Below are 20,136 nucleotides of genomic sequence, written 5' to 3'. Positions count from 1 at the left end.
AATCTATCAATCCTGTCAAAGAGGGATTTCTCAATCATCTCTGGAGAGCCATAGCAATCTTCCAAGCGCTCCCAAGCCCTTCTCAAGCCTGTGCTTGGATTACCTGTGTGCACAGCTCTGATCCTTCGCACATGATGTGAAGATTGTTCTCCCAACCATTTCGACAGAAGGTCCAACTGCTCAGCAGCTGACAGCTGCAAACCTACAATTGCGTTGACAAAAGATGACTTCCACGCCCAATAATTATGAGTTAACAAGCTCTCTGCGTGCTAAGTACCTGGCGACCTCACTCACATTAGTGTCATTGTTGAACGATGGTTGTGGTGTTGTCTTATATGGAGTAGAAGTGAACGACGGAACTTGGTATTCATGACAAGTTGTTTGCACTGACTTCTGAGGATGCTGTGTTATACACTCAGTATCAGGTTTATTGATGGAATCTCTGACATCCCAAACTACTGAGCGATGCTGCCTTGGGGGTGTTTCTGGCCCCAACACATGGACAATAGGATTTAGAGGTGTTTGACATGGTTCATCTCCAGCAGAAGACAATAACCTCTGTTGAGACTGATTCATGACGTAATCACGAGTGCGATCAGAAACTTCCCTCACATCAGAAATCCTTTCTCCAAGCTCACTATCTGCTGCTGCCTCCAAAACCTTCGTCTCAGCGATGGCTGCTGCCACCTCACTTTCATGCTTTATAGCTGACAGAGACGCTTCCATGCGTGCCTCTGTAACTTTCAGTTGAGCCTTTTCAATCAAGATTTCAGATTCTTTTTTAAGGAATTCCGTCCTGGCCCGTGCAGCTTCCAGTTTAGCGCGAGCCCTGGCAGCAGCTATGCTAGCCGATGAGCTTCTAGATCTATTAGTCGAAGCAGAGGCTATAGATCTTGTTTCTAATGCTTGACTTCGCTCTGTAGCTTCCTCTACCTCCGTAGCCTTCTCAACCTCCGTAGCTTTCTCAACCTCCGTAGCTTTCTCCGCCATCATGAATTGCTAATACCGTCCAGGAGTACAGAGCGTGATGATGAACGAGGAATGATGGAGTTAGAGCTTGCTTTCCTTGAACTTTAGTGCCCACTGTGCGGTTGCCTTTTTACTATTCTGTCCTAGATGCGTGTTCCATCTACGCAACACTGACAGATAGCTAACAGGAGTCAGAAAAGGGGCAGACGCAGGAGTAAAGTTGAAAGTTTTACTGTGATATTCTTTCCTCTTCTTTCTCTTTTTTGTAAAAAGGCAAAGCCTTTCTGAGGCACAAAAACGTAAAGAAACAGAGAGATGACTTATTGTCCAACCGCATGGAAAGATACTAGAACACTGCGATTATTTCCTGGTTAACCTCTAACCCAAGAGTCACATGATCTCAACCAACCACTAAGAAAATATCTAACAGTCATCAATTTCTTTGTTGTAACGCCAAACTACCACAAGATGGTGCTAAGAAATAAAAAACAAATGTGTGCCATGACAATAAGTAAATTTGTGTGGTGCAAGGTTTATGCAAACAACAAATAAAGGCCTACATAAACTTTTGACATCCTCTTATAGCAGGAAATCATGTTTTTTTATTGTACGGAGCAACGGAGGATATAGATTCTTAAATTATGGGCTATGAAATTTATGTCATACATCATTTGAAAGATATTTCTAATCTATAAATTGCAATAAAATTGTAATTAACACTTAAATTTTATTTTTTTAGTTATTCTTAGATATTTTTGAAATAGTAGTTTTAGCCATTAATTCTCAGGAATATGTTGTATTTCACATTGATCTTCACATTCTATAGAGGTATAGAGGGTTAACTGAAATTATAAGATTTAAACTGTTGTCCTCCTGGCCTCAGGCGATTTCTGATGACAGTAAGGCAGGCCCTAGTCAGTCAAGTGAGGATCTGCAGGAGGGCAGCCACAGTAGAAAATATGTTGTTGTTGTTATTTTATTTTTATTTTTTGCACATAGGTTCTTTGCTTTTTTGTTCATAATGATAGACTTTGTATGCTGAGATAAGCAAATGTTTAAATAAAACATACTTTGCTGAATACATGAAGATTTGGTGAGTGATTGGCATACTATCAGGCCTTTGTTTACCTTTGTTCATTGTTGTTTATCCATGATTTCAAACAAGAATCCCCCAATGGCTTTTTAGTGCAAATCATTAGCCCAAATTACATAAAGAAACTACTTGAGCACTAGTTAAAGCCAAAATTACGCAAAATAACGAATTGAGTTTAAATCATTTGCTGACAGCTTGGTCCCCCCCAGTTAAAAAATCCTATCTGTGCCACTGGACAGGTGCCCATTGTGCCTGCTTCCTGATACTTTACTAGCCTCTTAAAGTGACCAAAGGAGACCAAGTTATCAAGTTTTAAGTCATTCTGTAAAAGGTTCCACGCTGATGGGGCAGAAATTCTAAATGCTTGCTTCCCTAACTCTGTTCGAGCCCTAGGCACAATCATGTGGAGATTATCATTAGACCGCAGAGAGCGAATGCTGGCCTTGAAGGACATAAGCCTACATAAATAAGGGGGCAATGTCCCAATAATGGATTTATATATAAACAATCGCCACCGGATTAGCCTGCGCTGAGCAAGGGAGGGCCACTGGACCAGATCATATAGAGTGCAAAAATGTGTAAATGGTTTGCACCCTGTAATGAATCTCAGTGCGCCATGATAAACTGAATCCAGTTGGTGCAAATATTTATTCGGGGCGTGCATATATTAAAAATCTATACAATAATTATTTATGCTTTTGTTATGTCCTTAACTGATGAGGGGATTAAGACGTCATATCCGTGTGGTGGATATTAGCAAGTGACGGAGCGACACAGTTTTTTGACCATCGTTCCATATTTTGTTGTTATACTTTATAATGTTAATAGGTTGTTCTTGCTTTGAAGTACAAAATAAACAAGAATGAAAAAGGAATATAACGACTTGGATGAGTTTGTCGCGTCAGACTGTTTGCTTTGAATGAATGGGACATATTGTAGAAGGAATGTCGTTACACGGAGTTTAGCCAAACACATCTTCAGATGTTGCTGTCTAAGCCTGAAGCCCCCTGGCCTAGAAGCTGCAAATTGTTGTCTTATGGCCTACAGGTTTTTGGCTTAATTACTTATATCTTTAATAACAAATTACTGATCATCCAGTCTTTAATCCACTATTAACTTGGAGGATTTTGAAATTTTCTTGAACATTCTTGAACCATTCTTGAAATTTCATTTTATACCTGCAAATAATCCCATACAAACTACATCTGGCTCTGGTAAAAACACTGGAGCCTCAATTCCTTGCAGTACTGGGGTTCAGTGATTGGTGGGTACTTTGTGAAGTCCATTTTGATGTGCACTTATGGTTGATTGTAACACACCTTTAGTATAATGAAATAATGGCATTAGGCCTTGTAGGCTATTTCCTTATTTGCCTGTGTATCCTATTATATGTGTAATGGAGGCCAGCTATTGAGAGATGTGTAGGTAAACCTCACTCCCCTGATCTCAAGAGAGTGAGTATCACTAGCGACTGGTGCTAGAGATTGTGGTCTTTAGTGTCCTTGTTAGCACGCCCGCCTCCCATGCCGGCGTCCTGGGTTGAAGTCCCGCACTGAGCGGAGCGAGTAGGACCTGAGAGGTTAGGTAGTAATATTATGTGTAGAGCTGCTTGTTTGTATTATGCCTAATCATTTTTTTTAAAGCATTATTTTTAAAATGAAAAACAACCTTCTGTGATTTTTGTCATATTTTGTCAAAATATATCCAGGCCTTGAAAACTAATAAGATTAAAAAGTCATGGGATTTTCAGTAATGCATTTATGACATTGCTCTTTGTGTGTGCGGAGTTGTTCAAAAGGTGTGGAAATCCTGTAATAGTGTCTTGCAGGATGTCTGATGTTTTTTTTTTCTTCTCTTTTTTTCTCTCAGCTTTGCAGATCACTGTGATAAGAGGGGTAATTTTCTGAGATGTGTGTGCCAAGAAGGATATGCTGGACACTACTGTGAGAGGTTGGTTCTTCACCCACAAATGGCTTGATATATACAGTTTTTAAGTAGATTTTTTGTATTTTACTACTAATTACATTTTCCTTCTCTCACCACCAAGATGCGCTCCAGGTTATTATGGCAATCCCATGGAGGTGGGCAATTCCTGCAAAAAGTGTGATTGTAATGGCAACTCAGACCCAAACCTTATCTTCAATGAATGCAATAATATGACAGGCCAGTGCCTGAACTGCTGGGCAAACACCGCTGGTGACAACTGTGAAAGATGTGCTCCAGGTTTCTATGGTGATGCCATCAGTGCTAAGGACTGTCGGGGTAGGTGCTAGAAATGATAAAATATATTGCTGACAGTGTAAACATTTTCTGGTAATATCTAGACAAGAGAGAAAATACAGTACACACATCAATTTCTAAAGTTGTAAATTTGATGGCAAAATACATTTGATTGCTCCCTTGACTCGACATATTGTGGCTTAGAGTCAAAATTACACCGTAGTTACAGATTATATTATATTTTGTTTCTGTGTACACATACACTCACCTAAAGGATTATTAGGAACACCTGTTCAATTTCTCATTAATGCAATTATCTAATCAACCAATCACATGGCAGTTGCTTCAATGCATTTAGGGGTGTGGTCCTGGTCAAGACAATCTCCTGAACTCCAAACTAAATGTCAGAATGGGAAAGAAAGGTGATTTAAGGTGATTTTGAGCGTGGCATGGTTGTTGGTGCCAGACAGGCCGGTCTGAGTATTTCACAATCTGCTCAGTTACTGGGATTTTCACGTAAAACCATTTCTAGGGTTTACAAAGAATGGTGTGAAAAGGGAAAAACATCCAGTATGTGGCAGTCCTGTGGGCGAAAATGCCTTGTTGATGCTAGAGGTCAGAGGAGAATGGGCCGACTGATTCAAGCTGATAGAAGAGCAACTTTGACTGAAATAACCAGCAAAGCATTTGTGAAGCTACAACACGCACAACCTTGAGGCGGATGGGCTACAACAGCAGAGGACCCCACCGGGTACCACTCATCTCCACTACAAATAGGAAAAAGAGGCTACAATTTGCAAGAGCTCACCAAAATTGGACAGTTGAAGGCTGGAAAAATGTTGCCTGGTCTGATGAGTCTCGATTTCTGTTGAGACATTCAGATGGTAGAGTCAGAATTTGGCGTAAACAGAATGAGAACATGGATCCATCATGCCTTGTTACCACTGTGCAGGCTGGTGGTGGTGTGGGGGATGTTTTCTTGGCACACTTTAGGCCCCTTAGTGCCAATTGGGCATCGTTTAAATGCCACGGCCTACCTGATCATTGTTTCTGACCATGTCCATCCCTTTATGGCCACCATGTACCCATCCTCTGATGGCTACTTCCAGCAGGATAATGTACCATGTCACAAAGCTTGAATCATTTCAAATTGGTTTCTTGAACATGACAATGAGTTCACTGTACTAAAATGGCCCCCACAGTCACCAGATCTCAACCCAATAGAGCATCTTTGGGATGTGGTGGAACGGGAGCTTCGTGCCCTGGATGTGCATCCCACAAATCTCCATCAACTGCAAGATGCTGTCCTATCAATATGGGCCAACATTTCAAAAGAATGCTTTCAGCACCTTGTTGAATCAATGCCACATAGAATTAAGGCAGTTCTGAAGGCGAAAGGGGGTCAAACACAGTATTAGTATGGTGTTCCTAATAATCCTTTAGGTGAGTGTATATAACTGCTGAACGTTAATAAAGTGAACTTAGAACCTATAATATTAGCATTCAAGTCCATCTGGGATTGTTAGCATTAACAACTATGTGCAGCTTTACCAGGCTGTGACTTAAACAAAAGCTTTTAGCTATAAAAAAAAGAAAGAAGAAAAAGACATGCTCTTCATGCTCGTCTTCTACCCTGACTGCATGTTTCAATATGTGAAAACATTGAGGAAAACTGCTCTTATCAAGCCACTTCAAGGAGACTTTAAAGTATGGGTCCAAATCAATTTCCAGCCATTCGTCAAGGGAAATGGCTCAGCAGTTTGTATTCTCTTTTGTTATCAAACAAAAGCTTTCAAGTTTTCTTATGTACTAATGGAACTGCACCTCATCCAGCCGAAGCTCCTGCAACATCTTTCAAATGCTAGCAATACATTTTGTTCAAGCATTTATCAAGATTAACAAAGTACACTGTAAAAAAAAATCTTAATTTTAATGGTAAAAGACTGTCAAAATGCTTGGGTAAAAACCTATTATTTGGTTAACGGTAAATTCCCATACTCTATACAGTGAAAGATGCAATAAATCCAGTGGGATATTCAATGTAATTTTACAGTAAAATATTGTTGAATGTACAGTTATTGGAAGTTAAAAAGAACATTTTTTATAAATGTAAAAAAAACTAATTTTAGTAAATTGGTATGTGAATACTATTTCAATTAATTGTTTTTTTATTGTAAATTTTAATTCAATCTGTAAAACTTAATGTTGCTACCGTAGTTTTTTACGGTAAAGTTCTTGCAACCACAGCTGCCTTTTTTTAACTGCAAATTTCACAGATGCATTGCAAGCTAAATTGCTGAAAGACCCTGTCAAACCAGGACTGTATTGTAAATGGGGATGTCTGGTCACCCTACAGTATATGGAGTATTGTGGAGATTATAGTCCTAGTGATTCTTAATCTATAGTGGCAAGACTTTAAATATGTGTGTAAGTTATGCCTCTTTAGCTGAATCAAACAGAATTGCAAAACTAATTTCCAAACAGGTTTCTCCAAACTCTACAGCCATCGGCCATAGATAGTCACGTCCAAAGTAACATCAATGGTTTATTCAGTATTGTCAGTTAGATTGTTCTAAATATGTTTTCTATATTTCATGTCTGTTTTATGGCCCAAGTGCATTAGAGAATTTCTTTTTTAGAGGGTTGTTATGATGTCTCTCTCTCTCTGTTTCAGAGTGTCAGTGCGATAAGTGTGGTACGGCATCATGTGATGACCGGACAGGTGTGTGTCACTGTAAGCCCGGGGTCACAGGTCACCTATGTGACAGGTGTGAGGTATGGACATTCAAAGAATTACAAATTGCCACTATATACAGTATATATATATATTCACACTTCACCTTCAAATAGTCTGGAAACTCAGAAAAAATTACATATTGCTGAATGCTGAACACATTTACAAGTTTTTAAAATCAATTTAATACTATTCATCATCAAGTGGATGAACGTTTTGGTGGGGCTTTACCCCAACTGCCCTTAAATACTAAGCTAGGTGTTTTTTTGTTTTTTAAAATTTTGGTGTGAAATGGTGTGAAACATACACTACCGTTCAAAAGTTTGGGGTCGGTACGATTTTAAATACTTTTAAAAGAATTCTCTTCTGCTAACCATGGCTGCGCTTATTTGATTAAAAATACAACAAAAATCAGTTATAGTATTAAATATTATTCCAGTGTAAATCAGCTGTTTTCTGTGTGAATATATAGTAAAGTGTAATTTATTCCTGTGATCAAAGCTGAATTTTCAGCATCACCAGTGTCAGTGTCTTCAGTGTCAAATGATCCTTCACAAATCGGTATAATATGAGGATTTGATGCTCAAGAAACATTTATTATTATTATCAATGTTGAAACAGTTGTTGGTCTGTCAGTTGTACAGTTTTTTTTTTTTTAGGATTCTTTGATGAATAGGAAGTTCAAAAGAACAGCATTTGTTTGAAATAGAATCTTTTGTAACATTATAAATGTCTTTACTGTCCTTGATAAATAAAAGTATTGATTTCTTTCCTCCAAAAAATAAAAATAAAATTCTCACTGACCCCAAACTTTTGAACGGTAGTGTATATGTAACAATTGAACATGTGCAGTTGTTGCTTTAAGAAAGTTTTTCTACCTGATTTTACCTACAAATTCTAATTTTGTTGTAACCACAATCAGTTTGATGTAACAAAAAAGAAGGGAATGCTGTTTAAACTTAATTGAGTTCCCTTTCGAACGGTCACTTCGTATTGCGTAGCTATACGCAGTGGGGAAACTCCTTTTCCTCGATTTACTGAAGCCTATATGTAAAACGCATTTGCAGCTGCACAGCTATCACACTGAGCGTCTGACACGCTCATAGGCTGTGCTGCAGCAACTGCACATCCAATGGCGCGGGCGAATCTGACGCACGACCAATGAGCTAGCCCAACGTCAGAGCCCGTCGAGGGGGCGTGGCCCAGCCTATATAGACCCCCGAATTCGCCATTATAGCAGATTTTACTCCTTCAGCGACAGTACACATGTCCCTGAGCTTTTTACTGTGTATTCGCCGTCGAACAAGCCTTTCAGCCTGAGCGAGCTTCTCTTCAGCAGACTTCGCCTGCACGTCGATTGTCTCCTGACGCCGTCTGCCCTGTGGCTATCCGGCGACATCCTATATCCTTTGTATTATTATTTTGTGAATTCTTTTCAGTATGCCTCGTTCATCCTGCGCCACGTGCGGAGGCCGTCTGCACGAGGCAGACCAGCACACGAGCTGCATTTCCTGCCTGGGTGTCGACCACGCATAGAATGCTCTCTCTGCTGGCGGATGTGAGGCCTGCGACTGCATGCCTATCTCCGTACTGCGCAATCGGCTAGCTCTCTCCCGGGACGGCGAGGCCGCTTCAACCACGCTTTCCATTCCGAGGAAGAAGAAGCGTCGCAGCCAACGGCAACCGGAGGGTATGGAGATTTGTGAACGCACGCCGGCCGCGTCCCCGCGTGCTTCACTTTCTCCGACTCAAACGCCATCACCGGTCCTGTTCGCAGGAGACCAGCGCCCCCCCCCCCCCCCCCCCCCCACACGTGGCGGGCCTCGTCTCCTTCGGCGGATCTCTCGAGTGCGACGACAGCCTTTCCATCGCCGCTTCTGAGGACGAGTGGCCGGGCTCTCTCGACCCCGTCACCGCTTCTCAATCGGTGGCCAGTGGATTAGCGACCAGGACGAACTCCGGCGCCGAAATGCTTCGCATCCTGACGAAGGCCGTCGCGGACCTCGAGCTCGAGTGGGCCTCGCCCGAGGAGCCGCCTCGTAGTCGGCTGGATGGATGGTTTCTGGAGGGGCGCCAGCAGGCCCCGCGTCACAAACCGGCGCCATTTTTTCCCGAGGTCCACGAGGAGCTAACCAAGGCCTGGCGCGCTCCATACTCAGCACGTGTGGGATCCGCAGTTTCCGCGACGCTCTCCTCCGTGGATGGCGCAGCGGAAAAGGGTTATGAGTCTTTGCCGCCCCTCGAAGAGGCCGTGGCAGCTCATCTTTGCCCGAACACTGCAGCTAGCTGGCGAGCTAGAGCCGCTCATCCCAACAAACCCTCCCGTAACACTTCAGCCCTCGCTGGACGCGCGTACGCCGCCTCCGGTCAGGCTGCATCGGCCCTGCACACGATGGCCGTGTTGCAGGTCTACCAGGCCAAACTCCTCCGGTCCATGGACGAGGCTGGCCCGGACCCGGAGACCTTTCGGGACCTGAGGAGTGCTACGGACTTAGCGCTGCTTGCTACTAAGTCTACAGCACAGGCCATCGGCAGAAATATGGCTAGTTTGGTCGTGCTCGAGCGCCATCTGTGGCTTAACCTCACCGAAATCAAGGAGGCCGACAAAACGAGGTTTCTCGACGCCCCGGTGTCCAGCTCCGGTCTCTTCGGCCCGGCGGTGAAGGGATTCTCGGAGAGGTACACGGAGGCACAGAAAGCGTCCCAGGCCATGCGACACTTCCTGCCGAGTTGGGTCATAAACACTATAAAGCGAGGCTACTCGCTCCAATTCGCTCGCAGACCCCCGAAATTACAGGCGGCTATCGAGACATCGGTGAGAAGCGGCGTGAATCACGTGCTTCGCACCGAAGTTCAGGAATTATTAGCAAAAGGAGCGATAGAGTCAGTCCCTCCCGCGCTAATGTATTCGGGGTTTTACAGCCGCTATTTTCTAATTCCAAAGAAAGACGGCGGGCTCAGACCCATACTAGATCTGAGGCGTTTGAACAGGGCTCTCATGAGACGGCCTTTCAAAATGTTAACACTCAAACAAATTCTCGCTCAGGTTCGCCCGGGGACTGGTTTGTTTCAATGGATCTGAAAGATGCATACTTTCATATTCAGATCGACCCTCGTCACAGGCCATTTTTGAGATTCGCCTTCGAGGGGAGGGCATATCAATACACCGTTCTGCCGTTCGGTCTGGCTCTGGCACCCCGTACATTCACGAAATGTATGGATGCAGCGCTCTCCCCGCTGAAAAGCCAGGGAGTGCGTGTGCTGAATTATCTCGACGACTGGCTGGTGCTAGCGCAGTCGAGAGACGAACTAATAGTTCACACGGATTTGATTCTCAGCCATTTAAAGTGCCTGGGTCTCACAATCAATGTTGCCAAAAGCGAACTGAACCCCAGCCAGACTGTGGTCTTTCTGGGCACGGTTTTAGACTCGGTGACAATGAAAGCGCGGCTCACTCAAGAGCGCGCGCTCTCTGTGCAGATACTGGTAGCCGCATTCAGGGCGCGCGAGCGCGCGCCTCTGAAGAGGTTTCAGAGACTGCTTGGTCTAATGGCAGCTGCATCATCAGTACTCCACATGGGATTACTGCACATGCGCCCGCTGCAGCACTGGCTGAAACGCCGTGTGCCAACCCATGCATGGCAGTCAGGCAGCCTGCGCATTATGGTGAATCAGGGGTGTTTGAGAACACTGATTCCCTGGCGGGCTCAGGACTGGTACAGCAAGGGGGTGACCATGGGGATAGTTTCCAGGAGGAAAGTGGTTTTTACAGATGCATCCAACATGGGTTGGGGAGCGCTGCACGAGGGCAAGCCTGCCTCCGGCCTCTGGTCGAGCACGGAGCAGAGCTTACATATCAACTGTCTGGAAATGAAAGCAGTTGGTCTGGCCCTGAAAGCTTTTCTGTCAAACCGCAGGGGTCACTACGTCTTGGTCCGTACAGACAACGTGTCTGTGGTGGCCTACATAAATCGCCAGGGTGGCATCAGGTCAGGCAACCTGTATGTGATGGCGAGGGACCTCATCATGTGGGCACAAGCCAATCTGAGCTCTCTGAGAGCAGCGCATGTCCCGGGCGTCCAGAATGTGGGCGCGGATATGCTCTCAAGGGGCAACACTCCCCTAGGCGAGTGGTCCCTGAACCCTCAGACGGTCAGACTAATATGGGAGAGGTTCGGCGAGGCCGAAGTCGACCTTTTCGCCTCGAGAGCCAACACCCACTGCAGGGTGTTTTTCTCGAAAAACAGGGATGCGCTGGCTCATCTCTGGCCCAGCCGCCCCCTTTACGCGTTTCCCCCCGTCTCGATGATCCCACAGGTTATCGAGCGGGTCAGGGAGAGCGGATGCCCAGTCCTTCTGGTGGCTCCTCTCTGGAAATCCAGACCTTGGTTTCCGGAACTGGTTCAGTTGTCAGACACGACCCCCTGGCCTGTTCCGTTGAGGAAGGACCTCCTCACACAGGCCAACGGAACGATGTGGCATCCCCGACCCGATTTATGGCCCCTCCATGTGTGGCCCCTAAACGGGTATCCAGGGACCTTCCTGACAGGGTCTTAAGCACTATCTCTGAAGCAAGGGCCCCGTCTACTCGGCGCCTTTATGCTTTAAAGTGGTCGGGTTTTTCCAGCTGGTGCTCGAGAAATCGTATTGACCCAGAGTCATGTGAGGTTTCGGTGGTGCTGTCCTTCCTGCAGGAGCTACTGGACGCGGGCCGCACCCCGTCCACGCTCAAAGTGTATGTGGCAGCCATCGCAGCGCATCATGCTCTGGTGGCTGGCCAATCACTAGGAAGGAATGACCTGATCAAATGACCTTGGATCGGATGACTCTAGAGTCATTCTCAGACCCAGGCATGGTTACGTACCCAAGGTGCTCTCAACGCCGTTTAGAGCACAAGTTATTACGCTATTAGCCCTTCCCCCTTCTGCCGAGGATGGGGAGGTTAATCTTCTCTGCCCTGTCAGGGCGTTGAGAATCTATCTGGAGCGTTCTGCGTCTTTTAGACAATCAGAACAGCTGTTTGTCTGCTTTGGGGGCCGATCTAAGGGTGATCCAGTCACTAAGCAAAGACTGTCTAGATGGATAGTAGATGCCATCTCTTTGGCCTACACTGCAATGGGTCAGGTTTGCCCCATAGGTGTCAAGGCCCATTCGACCAGAGGTATGGCCTCGTCGTGGGCTTGGTCATCTGGTTTTCCCATTCAAGATATTTGTGATGCGGCCGGCTGGTCCTCGCCTTCCACATTTATGAAGTTCTATAATATGGAGGTACCTTCCCTGCAGGCGAAGGTGCTTTCGGTATGATTGAGACCTGTCAGTGGCTGGTCTTGTCTACAAAAATTACTGTGCATAATCACATACATATTTATATAAACCCGCTTCGGCCGGTAATAAAGTTATACTTATAATCCCGACGGTGTCTGGTTTGGTTAGTATATTCTGTTAGTTGTTACTGACTTTATATATATATTATTCAGACCCGACTGTGTCTGGTCTGTTATATATACATGTATATGCATAATGTTATTGGGTTCTGGCTTGTTCTGTTAGCTCAGGGGTCCTGAGTTGCAGTGCAACCAGTTACTCAGGGTGCGGCGTTTTGCATGGCGTCCCCACTGCGTTTAGCTACGCAATACGAAGTGACCGTTCGAAAGGGAACTACTCGGTTACTATCGTAACCTCAGTTCCCTGAGAAAGGGGAACGAGTATTGCGTAGCCGGCCGCACTATGGTAACTGGTGAAGTGGTCGCTTCAGTCGTATAAACCTGCTATAATGGCGAATTCGGGGCTCTATATAGGCTGGGCCACGCCCCCTCGACGGGCTCTGACGTTGGGCTAGCTCATTGGTCGTGCGTCAGATTCGCCCGCGCCATTGGATGTGCAGTTGCTGCAGCACAGCCTATGAGCGGGTCAGACGCTCAGTGTGATAGCTGTGCAGCTGCAAATGCGTTTTACATAGGCTTCAGTAAATCGAGGAAAAGGAGTTTCCCCACTGCGTATAGCTACGCAATACTCGTTCCCTCTCTCAGGGAACTGAGGTTACGACAGTAACCGAGTAGTTAGATTGACTCAACATACAATTTCCATTAAAGCTGAGCATGGACAAATTCGACACATGCGTACCTGCTCCTTGCTGATCGGTGGATTTTGCTTCAATGAGATATTGTGATTTGTAGTTATTATACACATTAAACTGCATAAAAGTGAAAATCACAATTGACAGCGTTATTCTTCACCACAATGGTAACCACAACATCCAATAACAGAAACTCCTATTCAACTGGACATTACACATCCACTGCTCAGGGCTGCATTTCTCAAAAGTATCATGCGCTTGTTGATCGTAGAGACCATTGGTGGCAAAGGCTCTACGATCTATATAGGCTTACGACGTTAAACGCAGCCATGGGCAGTGGATCTGTAGTTCCCAGCATGCTTTGCAAGGGACTGCATTAGGAGAGAGTAAATTTAGGGATTAAGTGTTTTTTATGTGATGAAAATATGATTTTATGTGTTTTAAGGGAAAGATGTTGGTAGTTTGTTAATGTTTAATGTTTGTTGGACATTTAAATTAGTTTCTGTTATTGAATGTTGTGCTTACTTACCATTGTGGTGAAGTATAGCCATATAAGTATAGAAGTATGTCAGTTATGATTTTATTTTGACGCAACTTATCCCCAAATCACAATTTCTCACTGAAGCAAAATCTGCCGATCAGTAAGGAGCAGGTGCACATGTGTCCATCCTGAGCTTTATTGGGAATTGTATGTTGGGTCAATGTAATTCAATTGAGTTAAATCAGCATTTCCTTGTTTTATGTTGCATAAACCTGATTGCAGTAGGTTACAACAACAAAATTAGATTTTGTAGGTAGAATCAGGTAGAAATACCTCCTTAAAGCAACAACTGCACGTTCGCTTTTTACAGTGTAATAGATATGAATTTTGAATATATTCGTTGTGAAGTCTTTGCTTTAAAATGTGTCGTGTCTGTTTTTAATTAATTTACTAACACTGGCGGTTGAAATGGTTCAAACGCAAAAGTAAAATGATTGGTTTTTGTATCTGCCTTAAAAAGTGGTTGAGTATTTTTGTATTGGCCCAGAAAGTCCCTAATCAGTCTCTGTTTCTTAAAATGCATATAAACCCAAATACACGCATATGCACACTGAACACATTTAATATGCAATATTTCTTGAGAATCTTCACATTTTGAATGTGTAGGAGGGTTACTCTGGCTTTGGCAGCTGTATGGGATGCCGTCGGTGTGAATGTGCCTCTGCTGCCCTGCGTGGCACCTGCCACCCTCTCACACACAGCTGCCAGTGCCACTCGGGGGCTGGAGGCCGATACTGCGAGCGATGCCTGCCAGGATTCTGGGATTACAGCACATCCGGCTGCAAGAGTGAGTCTGTTTAACACTGCATACGGCTTGATTCACGGCTGGAGGAGGTTCAGCACATTTCACTGTTGTCTTTTACAAAAATTGCAACCCATGCAAAAATTCTTCCATACAGGGCAGTGCATATACTGATGTTTCATGTTTCATTACTAACATGCATCACATTATCAATACAACATTGTAGATTAAAAAAATTAAGCTCTTTTCCCCTTTGTTGTTTAATTCACGGGACCAGACGCCAGTTATTTTGCCAGTTATTTATTGCACACATTCCATGTCTCTAACTCTTCCTGCACACACACTCCCTGTCTCCCACACTCACACATATATTCAAGAACACTGATTAACAAAATACAACGATTAAAAATGATTATGAATACTAATAAAGAATACTAATATTAAATAATAATAAAAAAATTGTATTCAATATGAACAAGAGTAAGTTATTCTATATAAATTACATATTTAAGGCTGTGACACTTGGTTTTTTAAAGTCATATTTCATTGTTTAAATTCAAACCAAACTCTGACTTAAAAAGAACCTCACCAAAACCTCTATAATGATTGTAGTCAACAGCTAACAATTAGCAATAAAATCTTCACTTAGCAATAGTTTTAAGTCATTTAAACAGCACCGTCATGGCAGTTTTCCTGTTGACTGCTATACCCCTTTCCATCTGGCGTGTGAATCTGGGAGAATGCAAAGGGTCCTTGTCCTGAGCAGAACAGTTGAACAGCTGTTCTCACAACCCGTCGGTCCTGATTTCATTAAGGGATCTGCACACCCACACACACTTGGCCACCTGCACATAAGAACAGGGATTTACATTATTTCCCATGACATCATCACCTCCATCTCAACATACCGGCCCCAGTTGTGACCCGTGGAAGTTTTGAGTTCATGTCAGTGTGTTAAAACAGTGTGTCAAATAGGAAACGAGTGAGAAATGAGGGCATCTTTGCTGAAGTTTATTTCTAGGAAATGCAGTCAATATGTTCTGATTGCTCTTTTGGGTAAATGTTTCAGTTGAACCCCTGCTGCTTAGAGTGCATTAGTGACCACTGGTGTGTCTCAAAAATGTGTATAATGTTTTAGTTTGTGTCTCTTTCTTAGAATTAAGAGTGTAAATCAACATGCTGACCCAGTTGTGTAATGTACCTTAGGGCTTTTTATTGCATTATAAACCTCGTCTCTAAACCTCACTTTTAACCTTGAGTAAAGGAATATTTCATTTAGATTGGGGGTTAGTACCGCTTTTTACCCTGGGTTAAGAAACATTACTTCACAATATGGAAGGTCTGTCGCTACTTCCGTTTCATCACAACTTTACCTGTTTCAAGTATGAAAAGGCCTTTTGTTTGTGATCAGGGTTGTGTAGTTGCTTTGGATGTATGTTCTATTGTGTGTTATAATGTATAATAGACTAAATGTGTACTGTGTGTTTGTCTTCCTCAGAATGTGATTGTCCAGAGGAGAATTGTGACATGCACACAGGAGAGTGTCTTCCCGAGGCCTCGCAAATCAGCGAGTGTAATATCAGTGAGTTCAAGAGAAAACACTAATTCAAACAATATACAGAAGGATCCAAACGTCCAAGACCACATTTAAAATCTGAGGTTTTATTTCCATTTAAAGGGAAATAACATTGGCATGCCTTTTTTATTATTTGTAAATAAGTTCCTTAAGGTTCACTCATAATGTTAGTATGTTATGTTAGTTAGACTGTTATGAATGCCCTCTTTTGAGCCCCAGAACTTACACAAACAAGCACCATTTAGATTTGATCTTCAACGCAAGTAAACATTTACATAAAATTAAAAACTGAGAATTGTTCAGAAAATCTTATAAACATTAAAAAATGTGATAACCCAATATGAATAATAATAACCCTTACCACCTCCCAGACTGCGATGCGTGTATTTGGAATCTGGTTGGAGATATTCGTCAGTCCAACAAAACCCTGGACCAAGTGAGAAACAGCGTGCTGAACATTTCTACAGGAGCTGCTGCCAACGACAGATTAAAGTACTACAACTACACTGCACACAGACTACAGGTAACAACACTCAAACTGCACGTCGCTTAGAGAAACTTACGCCCAGAGGATGTGGTGTTTAAACAAGAGTGTGTGTTGTTCTCACTGTGTTATAACAGGCTCAGTTTGTAGGCTGGAGAAGTAAGTATGCAGTGATGAGAGCAGATACGGGACACCTGGAGGAAGAAACTCAAAAACTGCTTACTGACATGGAACTGCTCGCAGGAGAGGTGACACTCTTTCCAGCTTTCATTGATTTCTATATTATTTAAATGTGAAGTGTGTGACCACTGTAAAACCTGTAAAACCACAACTACAGTAGTCGACATTTGAAGTGGATCAAAAAAGTTCATCAAAGTTGTCCTAAGACAAGAACAGGTATTGTTCAGAATTAGAACTTTGATGAAAGGTTGTGATCCACTTTTGTGGTTGTGTTGACTACTGTATATTTATAAAGTTAATAATTATAAGTCATTTTGAACAATATGATCATTAATATGAACACATTAAAGCATGCTTTAAAGTGAGAGATACAAAGGGAATTTACAGCGTCATTGCGCTCACAGCTGATAGTGTACCCACATAACAACATTGTGACGGCCCAGATCCGGCACACATCTGGCACACGTGGAAAGATGATCCGGCCCACACAAAGCGTGGAATGACGGCCCTTGGGCGGCCCACTCCTGTTTGCCAGATCTGGGCCACAACCAGGCCATAGCAATGCCACATGTCAGCCAAAAGCAAAGAAATAAACCAGAACTGGACCTTATCTGAGCCACAAAATCTGTGTATATTAAATATGGAGTCATCTCAGCCTTAATACGCCTGTTAACACGCAGAATAAATGAAGGAAAGAAGAGAACAGAAAAAGAGACGAAGAGAAACACAAGAACTACAACTGACCACATGTGCCAGATGTGGGCCGGATCTGGGACGTCACAATGTTGCATGTGGGTAATTATTGGTAAAATTAGACGCGTGGAGTGAGACAGGATGTCATTGCATTAATAACAATACTCCAAAGAGCACAGAGCAACCAAACAACACATCCATGGAAGAACAACACCAGAAAAGGAACAGGGGAAACACAAACCCTGCATCCACTACTCACTTTCATACTATATAGAAGGCGAAAAACAGTATGTTAGCCAAGTATGTGATGCCCAAATTCATAGTATTCATATAATAGAAGGTGAAACGATTATTTTAAACGTTTTTTTTAATGGAATGGATTTCAGAACACGATCTTTGTCTTTTCCCGCATTTTTACATTCTTTTTTTCTGTGTTCACATCATGTTGTAGTTACTGTAATTGCAAGATGACAAGCTAAACTGTTCAAGAAATTATTTGTTTCTATGGCAATGCCATTTAAAACATGAGGAAGAACAACAAAAAAATTCTAAATAGATTTCTTCAATTTCTTCAAGATTACATCCTTTTTGTTATTCTATCCATCTCTCCCTCTCTCCTTCATGCTACACTGTTCACACTAGTGTAAACAGGTGCTTTGTCATGTTCTTCCTGGTGAAACTGAGGTAGTGTTTGTTTTATTTCGTCAGGAGGAATCAGTGCAGTCATTGGGAGAGCGGGTGGATCAAGAGACACTTGACAGCTCCACGCTTGCAAATACACTTATTGCTAACCTCTCATCACTCAATATTCTCATAGAAGGTAACATGAGACCTTGTGCAATCTGTATTTTTTGTTTATGTTGTGCTGGCCAATATCAAGCACTGTATCTCAGTGATACTTGCTTGGCTGGAGCAGATTCCCCTCTGAAAGTTACCAATTGTCCTGTATTAGACAGGACTTCACATGTTTTGACCCAAATCTGCGTATGCAGTATAAGTCCGGTTATCAAAGTAGAATCTGAATGCAATGTGCCGCTGAATGGTCTGGTTAACCACTGCATCTATTGTCTATCAGATCATACACCATTCAACCACTAAAGTACATTATCGCACAAAATACATTTTTTTATGCATGCACACTGACTGCTGGAATTGTTTTTGAATAACATACTTTTACAGTAAAAAAAAAAAGTGGCAATTTGCACAGGTCAGTCAAAAAAAGAAAGAAAGTATAGCTATAACAAGCAATAGAAAGAATAATCTGTCATTGCATGCTTCCACTGAGATACCACAATAGGGCAATGCTTACAAAAGTTGCAAACAATTCTTTGTGAATTGCTTGCCAATAAAAATGTCTGGAATTGAAAAACTGATATCTTGACAACACAGATTGGCACCACAGTAAAAGCACAATCCCACACCCTCACAATCCTGAGCTGTGGAGTAATAGGTAGCAGGCAGGAATGAGGAAAAATCACTGAGTTCCCTTTCAACAAATATGACATTTCCCTCTGGGGTTCTTTGGGTCAAAAATGACCCGAAAAATGTTAAAAATCGTAGCTTCATCGGAATGGTCCAAAACTTGGTGACTTTATTGGTACTTGGTATATGAACACCCAAAAAAATTGGGGACAGGATTTGAAAAGTCTAAGTGGTCGTAAAAAAAAAAAAGTCACACTCAGGGTCTTCGGGTCTAAAATGACCCGCATAGGAAATGAATGGGAAATTGGCAAAAATATGAAAATACAGAGTTTTTTGGTGCATACAATCTACCAAACAGCCAGGATGCAGAAAAAAAGCACACAACAGTGAAGGGGTGAATCTCTTAAAACAATGGGTGACAAAATGCTTTCCATTTGTTCTCCTTATAATGCAATGTTCAGGTTTGAATGTATTATAAAGTAAAACTGCCACTTCAAATTACCATTTAAACCAACCAAAAAATAATTTTTTTTTTTTTTTTTTTTTTTAAATGACAAAAATAGTCTTTGAGAATCTGTTATTATATATTCAAATCAACAACCTGAAAAAAATTACACAATATGCAATATGTGAAAAAATCACTAGTGTTTCTACCATAGGTTTCTACAGAGAGCTGTAAATCCACTAGTGGTAAAAATGTGCTATTGCGTGATAAAAATGCTCAGTGTGTCCACCAGATGGCTCCGATCTCATTTCAAAAATTGCTTTCATGAGGCCTAGACTTGACTCTAAAATGAAATACAGCTTTAATAAAAAAAATTTTTTATTACATATATATATAAATTTTCTATTATATTCAATGGTAAAAAATGGGTCTTAATTATTGCATACATATTAATTATAAATCATAAAATTATCTCAAAACACCAAAAAAGAAAAGAAAAAATATTATTGAACAAAAATATATTTCATTGATTTTACTCAAATAAAATGTATCTTAATGCCGCCCTCCGGGTCATTTTTGACCCGAAGGTCCTGAGTGTGAGTCATAAATGAAGAACCCCAGAGGGTTAAGAAGCCTCTTATAATTTATTCTGAGCTCAATTGTGTTCTGAGTCTACAGCGCTCTCTTATCTTGCCTTGATTACAGACGATGAACGTAATGCATTTGTATGTGCATGTGTTTCAGATATGATTAGGGATTGGGAATTATACGGTGTCCATCAGGAGTTAAATCCTCAGGTAAAGCTGCAGAAAATAGCAGAAGCCGAACGGATCTTAGGCTGGATGAGAAATCTGGACCTCTCACCCAAAGAACCGCTTGCAACTGATGAGTCCTCCGAGGCCCATGAATGTGAGATTGTTTGTGTTGGTTTCTAACCGAATTCTGCTTGTGTGCTCTTATT

At 42.5% G+C, this 20,136-nt stretch overlaps 1 protein-coding gene across 2 annotated transcripts in view; it reads left to right on the top strand.

The window, feature by feature from the left end:
- The window catches only part of lama4 (laminin, alpha 4), a 76,350-nt gene that overhangs the window by 22,993 nt on the left and 33,221 nt on the right, over positions 1 to 20,136 (top strand). The window contains exons 4-12 of one of the 2 annotated variants that reach the window (XM_056250527.1): positions 3,932 to 4,012; positions 4,275 to 4,324; positions 6,957 to 7,057; positions 14,240 to 14,420; positions 15,874 to 15,957; positions 16,323 to 16,474; positions 16,573 to 16,683; positions 18,017 to 18,128; positions 19,920 to 20,084. In XM_056250527.1, coding sequence (XP_056106502.1) covers positions 3,932 to 4,012; positions 4,275 to 4,324; positions 6,957 to 7,057; positions 14,240 to 14,420; positions 15,874 to 15,957; positions 16,323 to 16,474; positions 16,573 to 16,683; positions 18,017 to 18,128; positions 19,920 to 20,084 — 1,037 coding nt within the window. Of the gene's footprint in view, positions 1 to 3,931; positions 4,013 to 4,109; positions 4,325 to 6,956; positions 7,058 to 14,239; positions 14,421 to 15,873; positions 15,958 to 16,322; positions 16,475 to 16,572; positions 16,684 to 18,016; positions 18,129 to 19,919; positions 20,085 to 20,136 lie in introns of both variants that reach the window. The other variant, XM_056250460.1, reaches the window with a different exon arrangement.

Source organism: Rhinichthys klamathensis, unplaced genomic scaffold (assembly GCF_029890125.1).
Source record: "Rhinichthys klamathensis goyatoka isolate OS25496 unplaced genomic scaffold, OSU_Roscu_1.1 h1tg000001l_1, whole genome shotgun sequence".
Taxonomy (NCBI): Eukaryota; Metazoa; Chordata; class Actinopteri; order Cypriniformes; family Leuciscidae; genus Rhinichthys; species Rhinichthys klamathensis.
This window is presented reverse-complemented; position numbering and strand designations above follow the sequence as displayed.